This window comes from Peromyscus californicus, unplaced genomic scaffold (assembly GCF_007827085.1).
Source record: "Peromyscus californicus insignis strain IS unplaced genomic scaffold, ASM782708v3 Scaffold_18__1_contigs__length_77618521, whole genome shotgun sequence".
NCBI lineage: Eukaryota > Metazoa > Chordata > Mammalia > Rodentia > Cricetidae > Peromyscus > Peromyscus californicus.
This window is the reverse complement of record NW_026294480.1, coordinates 1,204,437-1,220,302: the sequence shown is the minus strand read 5'-3', so window position 1 is coordinate 1,220,302 and position 15,866 is coordinate 1,204,437. Positions and strand designations below refer to the sequence as shown.

Below are 15,866 nucleotides of genomic sequence, written 5' to 3'. Positions count from 1 at the left end.
CGCTCAACTTTCCTGGTCGTGCGTGTTGGGGCGGGAGAGGGAGAGACTTCTGAGCACTTTTGCCACACAGCACTAACAAAGTTTCCAGTTAGACTGCAAGCGATTTTACCCAGCATGGAAAAGCAGCCTCGAAAAGCTCTGCTGTGTAGAAAGACCTGATGCAAATCGCCCAGTGACTCTGGAGCGCGTGTTGGCCTCGCCTGTACCACTTGACTCTGAGTCAGAACATCATACACTGTCAGGCCGTAGAGTGGGCAACTTTGTTCAGATGTGGACAGGATGGAGGCAGACCCGGGACTCAGAGCAGGGAGGGGTCCCTGATTCCGAGAAAGTGCCAGAAGCTGGCATCTGTTGTTCGGGCTTGTCGGCCAGCGTTGGAGGCTGATGGCCGGGCACTTGCCTCTCTGCCTCAGCCATAGCATAAAGGCCAGGTGAGTCTGAAGACAAGTGGGAGATGACCAGAGAAGGCAGTGAGACACCAGGATGCACACACCAAAGCCTCGCAAAGTTGAAAACTGCCCCCAGTAAATGTGGGCCTGAGTTGCCCAGGCTAGCCTTAAGCTAAGTAACCCAGGCTACCCAGCACTCACTATCCTCCTGCCTCAGCCTTTGGAGTACTGGGATTTCAGGCTAATTTCTTGTCACCGCACCATGTTCTACAGATTTGTCTCTTTCTCACTCTTTGTAAGGATTTGTTTCCTCTTAGGTGTATGAGTGTATGCGCCTGTGTATGGCCACTTCCGTGGGTGCCTGGTACCAGGAAAAGGGCGCAGGAGCTCCTGGAAGCAGGGTTGCAGATGGCTTGAGCTGTTGTGTGGGTGCTGGGGACAGAATGATGGTCCTCCACGAGAGCAGCAGGTGCTCGGAAAGGATTCCGCCAGAGGTTTCTCGGCCTGTGGGTCGCGACCCTCTTTCGGGAGTCAGTTTTTTCACAGGGGTTTCATATTAAATACCCTGCATGTCAGATACTTACGTTACACTTCCTGACAGTAGCACAATTACAGTAATGAAGTAGCAACCACACTAATTTTATGGGGAGAGGGTCACCACTACATGAGGAACTGTGTTAAAGGACTGCAGCACAGGGAAGGCTGAGACCCACTGCACTAAGCCATCTCTCCAGCCCCGATTTGTCTCTTTTTAAAATGTGTGTGTGTGTGTGTTCACACACACGGGTTCACACACGCATGGGTGCCACAGAGCACATGTGAGAGCTGGAAAGTGTCAGTCTCCCCTTCCACGTGGGTTCTGGGGATTGAACTTGGGCCCTCTGGCTTAGACAGCAAGCGCCTTTGACTCCCCAGCCATCGCTCTGACCCGCGATGACTTTAAAGTGATGGAACTCTGGGGTCAAGGTTTTCCCAAGAGCAGAAACCGCGATGGGACCAGTGAACTGTGTGGAGTGTGAGCCCGGGGGCCATGGAGGGGCGGGGTGGCCTTGCTGGCAACCTGCTTTGTGATAAACAGTAAGATGAGTGGATTTAAGAACTGCCTGAAACCCGAGACACCAGAGTTAGCTGTAGAAGCCGTGGTGTGGGGACTCCCCCGTCAAACCCCTCCACACTTCTTGGAGCTTTCCCTAGTTTGGGGGAAGGACTGCACTGACTAGCTAGGGCAGCGTCTGCACTTGCTCTCCTGGCCTTCCCCCCTGGGTGCAGAATGTCACTTAACGGAAACATGTGATTTTGTCTGGATGTTGTTGCTTTTTTCCAATATATTCACTGCTGACCGTTTCTTTCTCAGTCTCAGTCTGCATTTTTGTAATTAGCTTTTGTCTTCTCCTCGTGGGCACCGGTCTTCCCAATCCACAGTGGTTCCAACATCCGCAGGGGCAGAGCTAGCCTGGGGCACTCTGGATAAGGCATGGGGAAGACAAGCAGGGTTGTGTCTCCGGAAGCACGCTCCTTGGTCTTCCGCTCCAAGGCGCACGTCATCCCACGTGACCCCGCGCCATCTTTCTTCCTGGCGGTGGCATTTCCCCCCCCCCCCCCCCATTGCGCAGACGCGGAAGCTTTTGGTAGCCGGTTCCTGAGACTGCGTGGGGAAGAGTTCGCCGCGGGTGGCACCCTGTCCCAGGTGCGGGTCCCGCGTTCCGTGGGCGGCAGGCGGAGGCTCGCGGCAGAGGGCCGGGAGTGCGGGCGGGGGCCCTGGACGAGCTGAGCCTCAGGAATCCGCGGCTTCCCGGGAGCGCGCAGGCGGCGCACGTGGGGTGCCGTGCGTGGAAGCCTGACCGGTGTGCCCTGACCTCTGACTCCAAGTAACCTTGAAAAGGGAGGGCCTAGGGTTAGATAGACAGGCGTGCAGCGGCCGGTGACCACGCTCCTCTCCCCACAGGTCTGGCCTCGGCATGGCCGCCCTGCTTGTGAGAAGCGCGGTGGCTTCGCTCGTGGACCCGCTCCTGCACCTGAGTCGCCTCGCTGCCGTGAAGCCCCGGGCCTTCTCGTCCTTCCTGCTGGGGACCCTTCCAAGCGCCAGACCCTGCGCAGAGGTGCGCTCACTTCTCTGTGGCCGCCCCCTGCCGCAACTGCAGCCCTCGCAGGGCTTCAAGACCAAGGGTGTCATCAAGAGGCGCTGCAGGGACTGCTACATGGTGAAGAGGCGTGGGCGCTGGTTCGTCCTCTGCAAGACCAACCCCAGGCATAAGCAGAGGCAAATGTAAGGGCCAATGCCCGTGGGAAATTCGTTTCGTCGTATCAAAGAAAAATAAATGTAAGCATTCTGTAATCTAAGATCTGTGGCTTAGGGTTTTGTTGAACTCACCTGCTTCCCCACCCCGAATTCGAGCCCAGTTCCTTCAAATTCAGTCAGTCAGTCCAGAGCTACAGATGGGGAAGGATTTACTGTTCCTGCAGCTGTGTGTTGAGCTGGAGGCCAGAAGAAACAGGAATGCAAAGCTAGCTTTACCTCTTGAGACAGGGTCTGGCTCTGTAGCACTGGCTGACCTGAAACTGCAGAGAAGCTCCTGCCTCTGCCTCCCTGGCATTCATCAAATGCAGCAGAATGCAAGTGCTTTTTTGAAGCCAACTGAGCCAGAAGGCTCCTGTAGGGAGCACAACCACCTCAGCTTAAAAATAAACGGTGTTGTTGGATAACAACTGTCCCAACCTTTACTCAAGGAAAACCTTGTTTACATATAGATGTTTTTCAGATACCAATTAAAAAATGTTTGTCATGACTGTTCTTAAACACTGGAGTAGTAGTGTTCTTTATACCAGCAAATTCATGCTTTCAAAAGGAGGTTAGTCCATTTTCAGCTCAAAGAAAACGACAAAGCACACTGGCTTCCCAAGGGAGCATTAGGACACTAGCTAATTTTTCAAAGCTTGCATTCATGAGCATTAAAAAGCGGTCTGGGGTTTGTGCTCCTCTTGGAATAGGTCTTTGACACTGGCTTTTTGTGGTTTTAAATCTCATTAGTCCAATAAACTTAAGGTTCACCTTGTGTAGTCTGCTTACATTCCAGACTACAGCATGTTTTGTGGCCCTGTGACTGATGCAGAGTGCTGTGGATCCTCTGGCCCAAGAATGACACCTGGTAGCTACTGGTACCTTGGGTCATTTTCCCAGAGTGTCATAAAATCAGAGATGTTTTCAGTGGGTGGTTACAGGACCATTGCCTTTTCTTGGGGTCTTATAATAGCTGTTGGAACTGTAAGACATAGGTCTGATACTTGGTGAGCAGGTAGGTGTAGGCAGGGATCCTCCAGACAGGGCTTTGAGAAGAGGGATCCTGGCAATAATGTATTTTTAAGGGGAGACAGGAAAACCATGTGCTGTGATCTGTTGCATTCTGAAGGGTGTGTGTGAGCATTCGTGTGAACATGAAGCCTGGAGGAGAGTCTGGGGACACAGGAGGAACAGCTGGTGGTCATGAGTGCAACCAGCAACTTAGCAGGAGAAAGACCTGGCACAAACAATAGTACAAACCAAGTTCTCTGGTTCATTATCGACACAAGGTTACATGCTGCGGGTTTACAAGCCTGAACTCTGCAGAAACTCATTAAACACCTGGCCAGCGGAGGGCCGTGGGCCAGGGTGACTGGACAGGCCTGGCTGTAAGCACTATTTTCTCGTTGTGGTCAGTTAAGGCTGAGGCCACTTTAGTTCTGCTTCTTGGACTTAGAAGGCACTTGTGGGTAGTGGGACAGCTAAGGTGTGAATCCCAACGCCACCATCTTTAGCTGTGTGACAGTCCGCTCTGGGTGCCTCAGTTCCCTATCTATAAGATGGAAAATTAAAAGTTTCAAAGCTATCATGTCAGAGTCAGAAGAATGTGGCACGTCACAGATACTCAGTGTGTGCCTGTCGCTGTATTAGTAATACAGGACATATGTCGTCCTTTTATTTCCAGAATTCTCCAGTTGACGCTATTTTCAGTAGAAATAAGTATACTTTTGAATAGCCTAACTCATTCACCCTAACCTCTAGCAACAGGCAAGGCCAGGGTGGGGTGCTCACCTCGTGGGCATTTCTCATGGTTCACAGCTTTGAGTCCTTGGGAACGGCTTTGTAAGGCAGTTCGTCTGATCTTCAGGGCACTAACTGCAGTTCTTCTAGAGATGGCACCACACACCAGTGACAGTGACCCTCGGGGACTGTTCACAGTGCAGAAATTCAAGCTGCCCCACCAGCTTCCAGGATGAGTGGGGAATGGGGGCAGACATAACTTCTTAGGACCTGGCGTCTGGAATTCCAGCTGCCACCTCAGCTCTGGCAGGCCTGAGGGACCCCCAGTTCCAGTCTCCTCTTTGATTGATTGTGTTGACATGACAGGATAGAGTCAGTAGGTCCTTCCCTGGCCTCTAGGACCAAGTTACACTGACCTCATACCTGAGCAGGAATACTTGCAGGTGGCCACTCAAGCCTTTGCATCCTCAGTGCAGGCAGGAACATGTTATAGAAGCCTGATGGGAGCACACTTCCCTTCCTTCCATTGGTTGGTTAATTTTTATTTTTGTCGTGATGAAAAATTTATGTCTTAAAATACTGTACTTTTTCTAAATTTAAAAATTTAAAGCCTTAATTTACTGAGCTGGTTTTCTCGGAAAAGCATTTAATTCTTTGGGTAAAATGTAGTAGAAACATTAGTTACATTAGTTCCTTTCCCTGGAACAGCTTCACAGTGTTCTGACTCGACCTTGTGGGCCAAATGAAAACCTGCAAACCAAGACACTGTCTCTGACCCTCTGCCCGCACTGGTGCTGGACACTGACCAGAGTGGTCCTCCCTCTGACATCTTCATCTTTGGGTTATCGCTGGCTGATGCCACCCGAGCCACCCAGTTAGCTCTGATGTTTCACGAGGTCCCTGATGGTCTAATAAAGAACTGACCAATAGCAAGGCAGGAGAAAGGATAGGCGGGGCTGGCAGGCAGAAAATATATAGAGAGAGAGGGAGAAATCTGGGACGAGACGATTGGAGAATGAGGAGCCAGAGGAGGAGGAGGACCCAGGGGTCGGCCACTCAGCTATACAGCCAGCCACACAGTAAGAAACAAAGGTATTTAGGAATAGAAACGGAAAAGCCCAGAGGCAAAAGGTAGTCAGGATAATTTAAAGTTAAGAAAAGCTGGCTAGAAACTAAGCCAAACTAAGACCAGCATTAAGAATTAAGTGATTAAGAATAAGCCTCCATGTGTCATTTATTTGGGAGCTGGGTAGCAGGGCCCCCCAAAAAGCAGAAACAAACAACAGGGCCCCATCACCCAGCTCCCAAATAAATCATACATGGAGGCTTATTCTTAATTATGAATGCCAGGCCTTAGCTTGGCTTGTTTCTTACCAGCTTTCCTTAACTTATCCTGTCTACCTTTTGCCTCTGGGCTCTTCCTGTTCCCTTACTTCTGTAAATCTTACTCTTATTCCGTGGCTGACTGTGTAGCTGGGTGGCTGACACCTGGAGTCCTCCTCCATCTCTCGTTCCTTGATCTTTTCCTCCCAGATTTCTCCTCCTGTTTATTCTCTCTACCTTCCAGCCCCGCCTATCCTTTCTCCTGCCTCGCCATTGGCCGTCCGGTTCTTTATTAGGCCATCAGGTGTTTTACACAGGCACAGTAACACAGCTTCACAGAGTTAATTTAAACAAATGCAACAGAAACAAAAGTAACACTCCTTAAAATAATATTCTATAGGATACTAGTGCCCTTGAGAGTTCACCACAGCCTACAAGCCACATGTGTCCCAAGAAAACTATGAATGAGACCTAATACAAAACGGTAAACTTATAACATTATGAGATAAGTTTTCTGTGACTCAATTTCAAATTGTTTCAAATGTGCACTTCTCAATGTTAAACAATATGGATGTATGTGTGTTCTTGGCAGCCCGTGGCTGTGGCTTGTATACTCCTTGTTTAGTCAGAGAGGGGCGGGAACCTAGGAACCTCTTCATGTGGTGACAGAGGGAGACAGAGGAGGCTTTATGAGACTGGCTGTGGTGTGGAAGACCCTGAGTGAGCCCCGCTGTTGCGCCCTCCCCCATCAGGGTAGCTGCTGTTTGAAGGACCTTCTCTGGGTGGTCTGAGTATTGCATTAGATGAAAACAGATGAATGATCTTGAAAATTATGGGCTGCGGGACCCCAGCCCCTAGACCCCAAGAAGAAGAGACAGCTATGTGAAAGAGGCATATCTAGATGAGGAGAAGTCAAGAGCTGTGGCAGGACAGGACAGAGTATCAGGGTGGAGAGGTGTTCAGTGCTACCCACGCCACCAAGAAGACGAGCACCTTCCAGGAATGATGGTGGCAGGGCCACAGAGCAGAGTGAGGAAGACGCGGAGGCTGTCCGTAAAGGCTGGAGTGGTTCCAAGAGCATCTTGACTCCTCTGTGTGCACCAACGACCAGGCCCCTGGGTCTCCTGTGAGCTGCGGGTGGGCTGCCCCTGCAGGTGAGTGAGCAAGTCCCTCGGGAGAGATGGTCTGCTCCTCTTCCCAATACTGCCTCAGCCATACTTCCTTCCAACACACACACTGCACACTACAACCACACCACATACCTCAAACCACACACTGCACATTACACAGAGATGCCAAGCCTTGTTCCTGATGGCAACTCTCCTAAGTGTGACTTGAAGTCAAACTCCTTCCTCTGCATCCAGGACAAGCCTCACCTAGACACCCCCACCTAGGTGTTGAAATCAAGACTCCCTAAGGTACAACTTCACTGTGACTTAAGGTAGAAACCCTCTCTCTGGAATACAACATAAGCTGCATGAATTCGGGGGGTGTGGGGAGAGCCTGTGTATGTAGAGCCCTAAAAATAGATGATTCCACCATTCTGTGGCTGTCCCTTCTTGAACAGTCTCCAGAGTGGCTTGTATTTTCCCCTTTAAAGAGTTTCCAGCCACTGTGGGTTGTTTGTGTGACTGTGTGAGAATTACCCAGACTTCCCAATCTTTACTCTCTTTTTTTAATAAACCAGCATAAAGTAGAATTTATTTACATAATGCAATGATCCGTGAAGGTTACCATAACACCAAGGGACCATATTAGCCGCTTGAATGGAATTCATTAGAAATTAACTACCACTTAAATTAATTTTCCCACAGTCACAAGGCTGTAATGGCAGGAGAAGGAGCCGTCCATCAGCGGGTGCTGACAGGGGACTTGTCACCACCATTATTTATAGGTGAGCGTGTCAGCCATGGAGCAGGCACCAAACACAAGTCTCTGGATTCAGAAAGGCCACTTCAAAGGGCCCCCAAACTCCCTTTCTGATAAGGAACCCAGCCTTACCAATCCTCACCCTCTCTCACACTAGCAGCAGGGGATAGGCACCAACTGGTCATGTGACACAGCCCAGAGGGACAAGCCTGTTGGAAACTGTAAGTACACATGCTTACAGGCAGCACTGGCTTTTAAAAGGCCACTCAGGACCATGGAGTCCAGAGCCCAGTGTCAGATCAGTGACCTACAGTGGCTTCTCAGGCTTCCCTGGGAAAGAATCCAGACCTCAAGGGAAGAGCTTGTAGGGAGTCTACCAGGTCTTGTTTAGAAGAGCAGAGCACATGTGTGCACACATGTGCCCTAGGCCATTGTGGTGTGGGATGGTATGTTTGCAAAAGCAAAGTGTGTTCATGTCCGGTGTGCCTGTGTAGTGTACATGTATGAGGAGACGTATGTGCACATGTGTCTGCTCATGCATTATGTTTTGGGGGGAATGTGCAAACAGTATACATACCTGGTGTATGTCTATGTGTTGCATTACTGTGGGTGTACATTGTCAGTGTGAGCTCACCTATGAATTGTGCAGGTGTGTTTGCCCATGTGTGTTGGGTGTTCATGTGTATGTTTGTATGCTTGCACAAATGTGCACATGTGTTGTATGTCTGTACATGCAAGTGCATTGGCAGATACCCCAACCAGAGCACAGAAGAGGCCTTGGCTCCTGATCAATATCTGGACTACAATTCATTTTTGGAAAGTAGGCATGATAGAAAGGAGTCCCTTAGGGCCAGGTTGTTACTCATGAAATCATAGGCTAAGCAGTCCCAGGACAGAGGAGAGTCCCCTACATGCAGAGGCAGAAACCCATGTCAGGCTGTGGTGGTATTGTATTCCCCAAAATATTGTGCACCCTAATAAACTTATCTGGGGTCAGAGACAGAACAGCCACTAGATACAGAGGCTAGAAAATGGTGGCACTCACACCTTTAATCCTAGCATTCCAGAGGTAGAAATCCATCTAGGATCTCTGTGAGTTCAAGGCCACATTGGAAACAGCCGGGCATGGTGACTCACGCTTTTAATCCCAGAAAGCAAGCCTTTAATCCCAGGGAGTGATGGCAGAAAGAGAAAGATATATAAGGCGTGAAGACCAAAAACTAGAAGCATTTGGCTGGTTAAGCTTTTAGGTTTTGAGCAGAACAGTTCAGCTGAGAGCCATTTGGATATGAGGACACAGAGACTTCCAATCTGAGGAAACAAGATCAGCTGAGAAGTTGGCCAGGTGAGGTTAGCTGTGGCTTGTTCTGTCTCTCTGATCTTCCAGTGTTCACCCCAATACTTGGCCTCAGGTTTGATTTTATTAATAAGACCTTCTAAGATTCATGCTACATCAGGCAAGGGCCCTTTCTAAACACTTGTCTGGGAAGCTAAGGATGTTTAGCTTTGTCTGTGGGGAGAAATTTACTGATGGGAAGGGAGGAGTACCCAGGAGTATATGGCTTGAGAAAACAGCAGCATGGGGAATATCCCACCTGGAGCCTGCATGTACCCACTCAACATCTTAGTCATGAGTATACTGATGCTGGCATACACCCCTGGTTGTGGTGCAGCCAGGGGACTTTCTTCAACAGAGAAGGCACAGCACCTTCATGCGGGTCCAGTGCCTTCCTTGTCAAGAGCACTCCTCTTACCACAGCTCCGGTGGAAATGTTGCTGTAGTCCCGTCATCCAGCCACAGAGTCAAGAGAGATGAGTCAGTTCCTTTAGTAGCATGGCAGGTGCACAGACCTGCCACATGTCCATGTTCCATAGTTTTTCTCAGGCCTGACTTCAGGGACTTGCTCCACTGGGGAGGCTGTGGGCATTGGAGGGCAGCCCATCCTCAGGGAGGTTAAACCTCACTGGGAACCAACAAGACCCTCTGGGGTCTCCAATGAGACACTGGGCTTAGGCCTTGTGCCCAGGCCTGGAGCAAATGACAATGAGCAAAACTGCTCAGAGTCCCATCCTGCCTGGCTCTGGAGTGCGTCTGGTTGCAGCCACTGTGCACGTGCCCTGTGATTTTGCAGGGAGGCATGTCTAAGGAGGTAATATCACAAAGGGATGTTGGAGGGCTAGAGTGGCACATGTTTGAATCCCACTACCATGGTGTGTTAGTTCCTTTTCTCATTGCTGTAACAAACACCTGATAAAAGCAACTTAAGGAATAGGCTTAACTTGAGGTCATAGTTTGATCATGATGAGGAGGCATGGCAGAGGCCGAGTGAAAGAGCTGGTCGTATTCAGCATGGGTCTTTCCTCTTCGCTTAACTCATTCTAGAAACACCCTCACAGTCACACCCAGGGGTATATTTCCATAGTGACTCTTAACCTGTGAAGTTGATAATCAAGATTAACAGTCCCACAGCCATGGTGCACACTGGGGTCATTCACAGGCCGCTGCCATTGCTCTGATGGGCTTCGCCACACCTGGGCCAGGTCTCTGAGATGGGACTTTCTGAAAATGTCTTTTCTTCCTGCAGAGGAACACGAAAGCTGAGCTTGGCTTTCCAGAGCGATCCTGAAACACAGCCAGGTACCATTGACAAGAGTCCTGTAGAAGGAGCCCTAGGGGACAAAAGCCTGCTGCCGGCATCTGACACACAGGGACTTCTCTGTTCCTTTCTGATACTAGAAGTGAGCACAGAGCCTCAGAGTCATCCTAAGGTACCTCAAGGCGGTAAAGGGTGGTATCTGCATCCCCTTGGAGCTTTCTGAGACTAAGAGGACACTTTGTTTGCTTAGGCCTGTGTGAGGTTCTCCTAGGACTAAAGACAGTGTGTTTCTTTCCTTTTTGTCCCCAGGTCAATGGTGACTGGCCATGGACTGGGTAGGGGGAAAGGCTGCAGAGTCACCTCCTGGCTATACGAAATAGTTCTGCAGCGTGTATGTGAGAGGGAGGGACGGGGGAGGGAGAGAGAAGAAGAAGAAGAAATAAAATAAGGTTAGAAAGACAGAGGCAGATGGAAAGAGGCCATCTCTACAGGAATCACTTTTGACCTAGGGGACACTGGTGACTTGGACAAGGGTAGGAAGGAAGGAAGAAGGGAAGGAAGGAAGGAAGGAAGGAAGGAAGGAAGGAAGGAAGGAAGGAAGAAGGGAAGGAAGGAAGGAAGGAAGGAAGGAAGGAAGGAAGGAAGGAAGGAAGGAAGGAAGGGGGCAAAGGCAGAAGCCTAAAAGGTTCCTGCAGGGAGATGTTCACAGGTTCGGCTCCCTCCAGGATCATGCTGGGCATTTTAGAAAGCCTACAGAGGACCTGTGTTCACCACGGGAGGAAAGAACGGGCAAACACCAGCACAGCGCCCTCAGCCTGGATCCCCAGAAAGGGAGGAGACACGACCAGCTGCACAGAGGAGGTTCCTGTGGGTTCCTGTGAAGGTCTTCATAAGCCTCAGCCCTGCATCAACCCTGAAACGTCAGGTGTTCATGTCCCCTTCCAGGTCGTCTGGAGTATCTGAAGCCGAGGGCAATAGTGAGGTTGGGTCTTCTGCTGGACCCAGGTGGGGAAGGGACCCCTTGAGCTCTTGACCCAGAGTTTGTTCTCCTACATCTGTGTAGGTTGGTTTTGTTAGGGCACCTCTGTGTTTAACCATTCTGATACTCAGCTCCAGGATCTATGAAGAGAGACACAGCCCTAGGGGCCACAGGAGAAACTTCTAGAAGGTCAAATTGAAGTATAGCTGCCTCTTCCAAAACAGCAGTCAGCCCTGTACAAAGTTTCCTGCCTCTTCACCAAGATGTCAGATTCGAACCCTTCCATTATGGAAACCTCAAAGGAGAGCATCCCTGGGTCTGGGATGCAGCTCCATGGTAGAACACTGGCCTATTATGCAGGAGAGCCTGGTCCATCCCAGCAACCTCCTCTACCAAAAAAATACAGTGCCCTCTGCAGCCAGGGCTGTGGCCCCTGACTTGAGGCAGCATGTGATTCTGACTCATTTGTCAAAGAGAATGTTTCTCGTTTCCACATCTGCAAAAGATTCTGCAGCCTGGCCAGGGCCTTTATGTTGAGGGAGAAGCTACTACATACAGTGCTCTCTGATGGTGTCTTCTAGAGATCTGTGGCCCTGCTCTTCCTGTGGGCTCTGCGCCCATGCTAACTGAGAGATTTGGTAACACTGACCCAGAACGCCAGCATGGAAGGAGACTCTGCTCACCCACTTGGCTGAGTTTCACTCCTGGCTTTGGGCCTTGTGGGATTGGCTGCCTTTGGCCCCTCAACTGCCTGTCTGTCCATAGCTCTGGACTCCTCAACTGCCTGTCTGCCCACAGCTCTGGACCCCTCAACTGCCTGTCCGTCCATAGCTCTGGACCCCTCAGCTGCCTGCCCATCCATAGCTCTGGACCAAGGCTCTTCTGCGGGTTCTGATTAGCCCACAGGACGTGTTCCCCCTAATACAGTACAACAGTGCAGTTTTCTTATCCCCTAGCTCCACCAACTAGAAAAACAGCACATAGCCCGAGGCCACTGGAATAATGTTGGTGTCGAGTACTAAGAAACATATTTGTTTTGAGTCCTCTAAGGACAAATGATAGACATGTAAAAATGTTTCCCTGCCTTTCTTGCGGGGGAATACTTAGTTTAGAATTAACTTCTGTCAGGGAAAACACGATTTCCCGCACCCACTCTCTATGACTTCTCACCGTTTCTATTTTACAGGGAAAAATACCACAGTGTGTTTGACACGTATGATTACAAGTTTACAGAATCTACTTACGTTTCTGCTGCTATTACAGCTTCTCTTTAGGAAAAGCTACTCATTAGAACCAAACAGAAGCCTTCTTGTATAAGAAACAAATAAACACAGAAAATTGGTTATTCCCTGCTGAGCTCAGCCTAATTCCTGGGGAAAACAGCTCCCCTGGGGCTCAGAGGACCAGGTTGGGAACATGTTACCCTCCTTGTGGGAAACTCATGCACATTTGGCACAGACAGGCTTGCATATGCTCACACACACCCTTCACTCTGGGGACCAAGGGTCTGCTTGGGTCAGACACAGTGGACAGATGCTAGTCTGGAACACAGCTAGTGCTGACCTTGTAGCATGTGGCCACTTAGTTTGTGGTCCAGTAGACAGCTTGTGGCCCAGTGCTTTTCCTGCCCTGTTTCCCAGTCACCATGCCTTTGCCAGAGTCTCCAGAGAGGCAGGGACACTGGATGCTTGGTTTCCTTGCTACAAGACCATGGCCTCAGGTACCTACTTAAGTAGTGTGCATAGTTGCCCTCACTTGGGAGAAGAGAGGAACAAACAGAGGGCTTTTATACAAGAAGCCCCTCTTCCATTGCCCACAGTTTAGACCAGGAACAGGGAACCCAGATGGTACTCCCAGCCTAAGTCCCAGAGAAGCCTCCTGTAGCTTCTCCTAGAGTCATGGTCACGGTCATTGTCACCATCTCTTGCTGTGAGGCCTGCCACACAGCACGCCAGCCCGGCAGCTTAGCATCCACTTTCCCATTGCCATGAGGCTGACTATCTATGACCTGTGTGTTGGCTTTTCTTGAGGCCTCAGTAGGGCCACCCTTCTGTGTACATGTGCTCTAGTGGCTCTTCCTATGCCTAAAAACACACCGGTTCTGTTGTAGCAGAATGCATTCTTATGACCTCATTTCACCTTAACAGCCTCTACCTCCCAGTGCAGTCTGTGAGTGTGACAGAGAAACGTAGACTGAAATGAACCATCACAATTAACATGTGAAAGTAGGCTGGAGAGAGACTGGAATCCCTCAGCCTACCTAGGCTTCATTCAACAAAGGGAGCATGCTTGAAAAAAAGGACACATTGTATGAAACTGGGAGAGGTGGATCCTCCTATGCAAATGAGTCCCCAATGGTCACATAGTCCCTTTCCTTCCCATTCTTCCTCTTGGTGCCAGGCCACAGGCCAGGAGTGCCACACTTTCAAGCTCATCTGTGTCTCCCGTAATAAACTATCTCTTGTTCTGTAACTACCCATGTGACCCTATGTAATTCATTTCAAAGAGACACAAGAACCTGTAGCCTCGAACAGCTGCATCATGGCTCAGCGAGCCAGGAGATAAAAAGATAAGCACAGGATGCTTCTGAACTTTCTTCTCTCTGAACAAGGGTACTATTATTCCCTCTTCTTCAAGGACTTGGAGATGAGGGATGGGTTTCCACCGGTGCATTAATCATGGCTTAGGGAAACAAGATTCACATTCTCTCTCTTTCCTTTCCTCTCCCTGCCTTAGACCACCCTGTAGCTGGGGGCCCAAGAATGTACCCAGAACCTCTGAGACATGCATGCATTGGTACCAACTACTAATGTCAGAGTTAAGATTGGGAGGCAGCTGCTAGGTGGCTGTGTACATTTAGTCTATGAGATGCACATATTGCATGGGCATCATGCCCTTGTGGTGGACCACATTATGCTCACACAAACTGCCTAAGCTCTCCAATGCTACTGAGTCCCCAGGGGAATCACCTCATTCTAGAATTCTCCTTGCCAGTAACATTAAGTTACACATCTCAGTCTTCTCTCATTTTTTGTTTGTTTTTGTTTTTTTGTTTTTCTTTACTTAAACCTTCCTACCAAGTTCATGAAAACAAGAGATCCAATCAGATACTCCTCAGATGAGTCCTCTAAGGACAAATGATAGACATGTAAAAATGTTTCCCTGCCTTTCTTGCAGAGGAATACTTAGTTTAGAATTAACTTCTGTCAGGGAAAACACGATTTCCTGTATCTACTCTCTATGACTTCTCACCTCACTCTAGAATTTTCCTTGCCAGTAACATTAAGTTACCCATCCTAGTCTCCTCTCATGTTTTTTCTTTTTTTCTTTTTACTTAAAACTTCTTACCAAGTTCATGAAAATGAGATCCAATCAGACAGGACTCCAGCATAGATAGACTTCATGGCAGCTCTTTTCTACTCCCTCTTCACCTGAGATAACTTCTCTAGAGACCAACATGTCCCTGCCTGAAGATTCCAGGGGTGAGGGAAAGGGAAGATTAAGTTGAATGTGGACTTTGTTCCCTGTAGGATATTCCTGCCCACAGGTTTGAATGCTGATACCTTCCTGTGAGTACCCTGATGTTTCTTTTCTCTACGGGGACAATCCCTCATAGGGACAAGGGTTTGAAGTCTGAGTTCCCACACCAATGGACCCATAAATAAAGAATAAAGAGCAAAATACCACAGCAGCAAAGACTTAAAAAAAAAAGCCAGACAAAGTGCTGTCTGGTTCCTCTGCATGAAGGCTAAACTCCCCTTCATGAACAGTAAAGACTCAAGTCAGGCTAAAGACATGGGTTCTTTCCCTGCTCTGGACTTGTAATGAAGTAAATCCATGTTTTAGTTACTTCTCCTTTATTCTGTCCTCGATGCTCTCAGTTCTTCACTGGTCACTTACTGTGGATGGCCCTGTCCCCATGAGCTCAGAGATAATTCCCCAGGGCATAGAGTGTGTCACTACAGCATTAGATCCAAATCAAAAAGAATCCACCCACTTGCACTTTTAATTTGCGTGGCCATTTGTGTAACTAAATAGTCTCTTGTCTAAAACCAACAGCCTCCCAGTTCAAGGATTGCATTTTGGTTATTGTCATTTTTTTTTAACTTCTTAGGATAGCTTGGCATGGTGGCTGGCACCCTTAATCCCAGCACTTCAGAGGCAAAGGCAAGGAGACCTCTGTGAGTTCCAAGCCAGCCTGGTCTATATAGTGAGTTCCAGGCTATCTTGGGCTGCATAGTGAGACCCCAACTCAATAAAAGAACTTCTTAGAATAGAGACTTTATTTCCACTGAGGTGGAGAAAAACACCTCAGAGATTCTTCTAGCGGGGATTGTACCAATGTTTCCGGATTTAATCCCAGGGTTGGGTAGGCACATGTTGCAGTTCTTTAAACCCCACCGAGGGAAGTGTAAGCTCAGGGGAATTTGGAATGCAAACTAGTATACCCAATCCTTTTGTGGCTGTACTCAGTGACTCTCCAAGAATGTCTGAGGGTAGAAACTGAAGACAGGAAGTGTAGTGCCCCAATGGTCTGGTCTAGGTAACTATAAAGAAAACAACAGGTGAAGGATACTAAGCCCAAAGCTTCCTGTCATTGGTACAGTTATGTACACAACACTTCCTCTAAGGAAAAGCCCTGGATCCTCAGAAACAATTAGCATCTACAGTCCCTTTTTTAAAAAAAAAAA

At 49.0% G+C, this 15,866-nt stretch overlaps 1 protein-coding gene across 4 annotated transcripts; it reads left to right on the top strand.

Annotated features, from left to right (window-relative positions):
* Window positions 1-1,978: 1,978 nt before the first annotated feature.
* Mrpl36 (mitochondrial ribosomal protein L36) lies at window positions 1,979-10,580 on the top strand. Of its 4 annotated transcripts, XR_008219417.1 has the most exons (3): window positions 1,979-2,076; window positions 2,335-2,709; window positions 10,185-10,580. XR_008219417.1 is itself a non-coding variant. In XM_052742921.1 (2 exons), the coding sequence occupies exon 2, from the start codon at window positions 2,348-2,350 to the stop codon at window positions 2,657-2,659; it is 312 nt and encodes a 103-aa protein (XP_052598881.1). In that variant the 5' UTR covers window positions 1,991-2,078; window positions 2,335-2,347; the 3' UTR covers window positions 2,660-2,729. The 4 variants fall into 4 exon arrangements, 3 of the variants coding, with proteins under 3 accessions (XP_052598881.1, XP_052598880.1, XP_052598879.1); XM_052742921.1 differs by lacking the exon at window positions 10,185-10,580 and having other exon boundaries at window positions 1,991-2,078; window positions 2,335-2,729; XM_052742920.1 differs by lacking the exons at window positions 1,979-2,076; window positions 10,185-10,580 and adding an exon at window positions 2,085-2,233 and having other exon boundaries at window positions 2,335-2,729.
* The last annotated feature ends 5,286 nt before the right edge of the window (window positions 10,581-15,866 follow it).

Coding starts and splice junctions, on each gene's coding strand:
- Mrpl36 (XM_052742921.1), top strand. CDS start 2,348: ATGGCCGCCCTGCTTGTGAGAAGCGCGGTGGCTTCGCTCGTGGACCCG.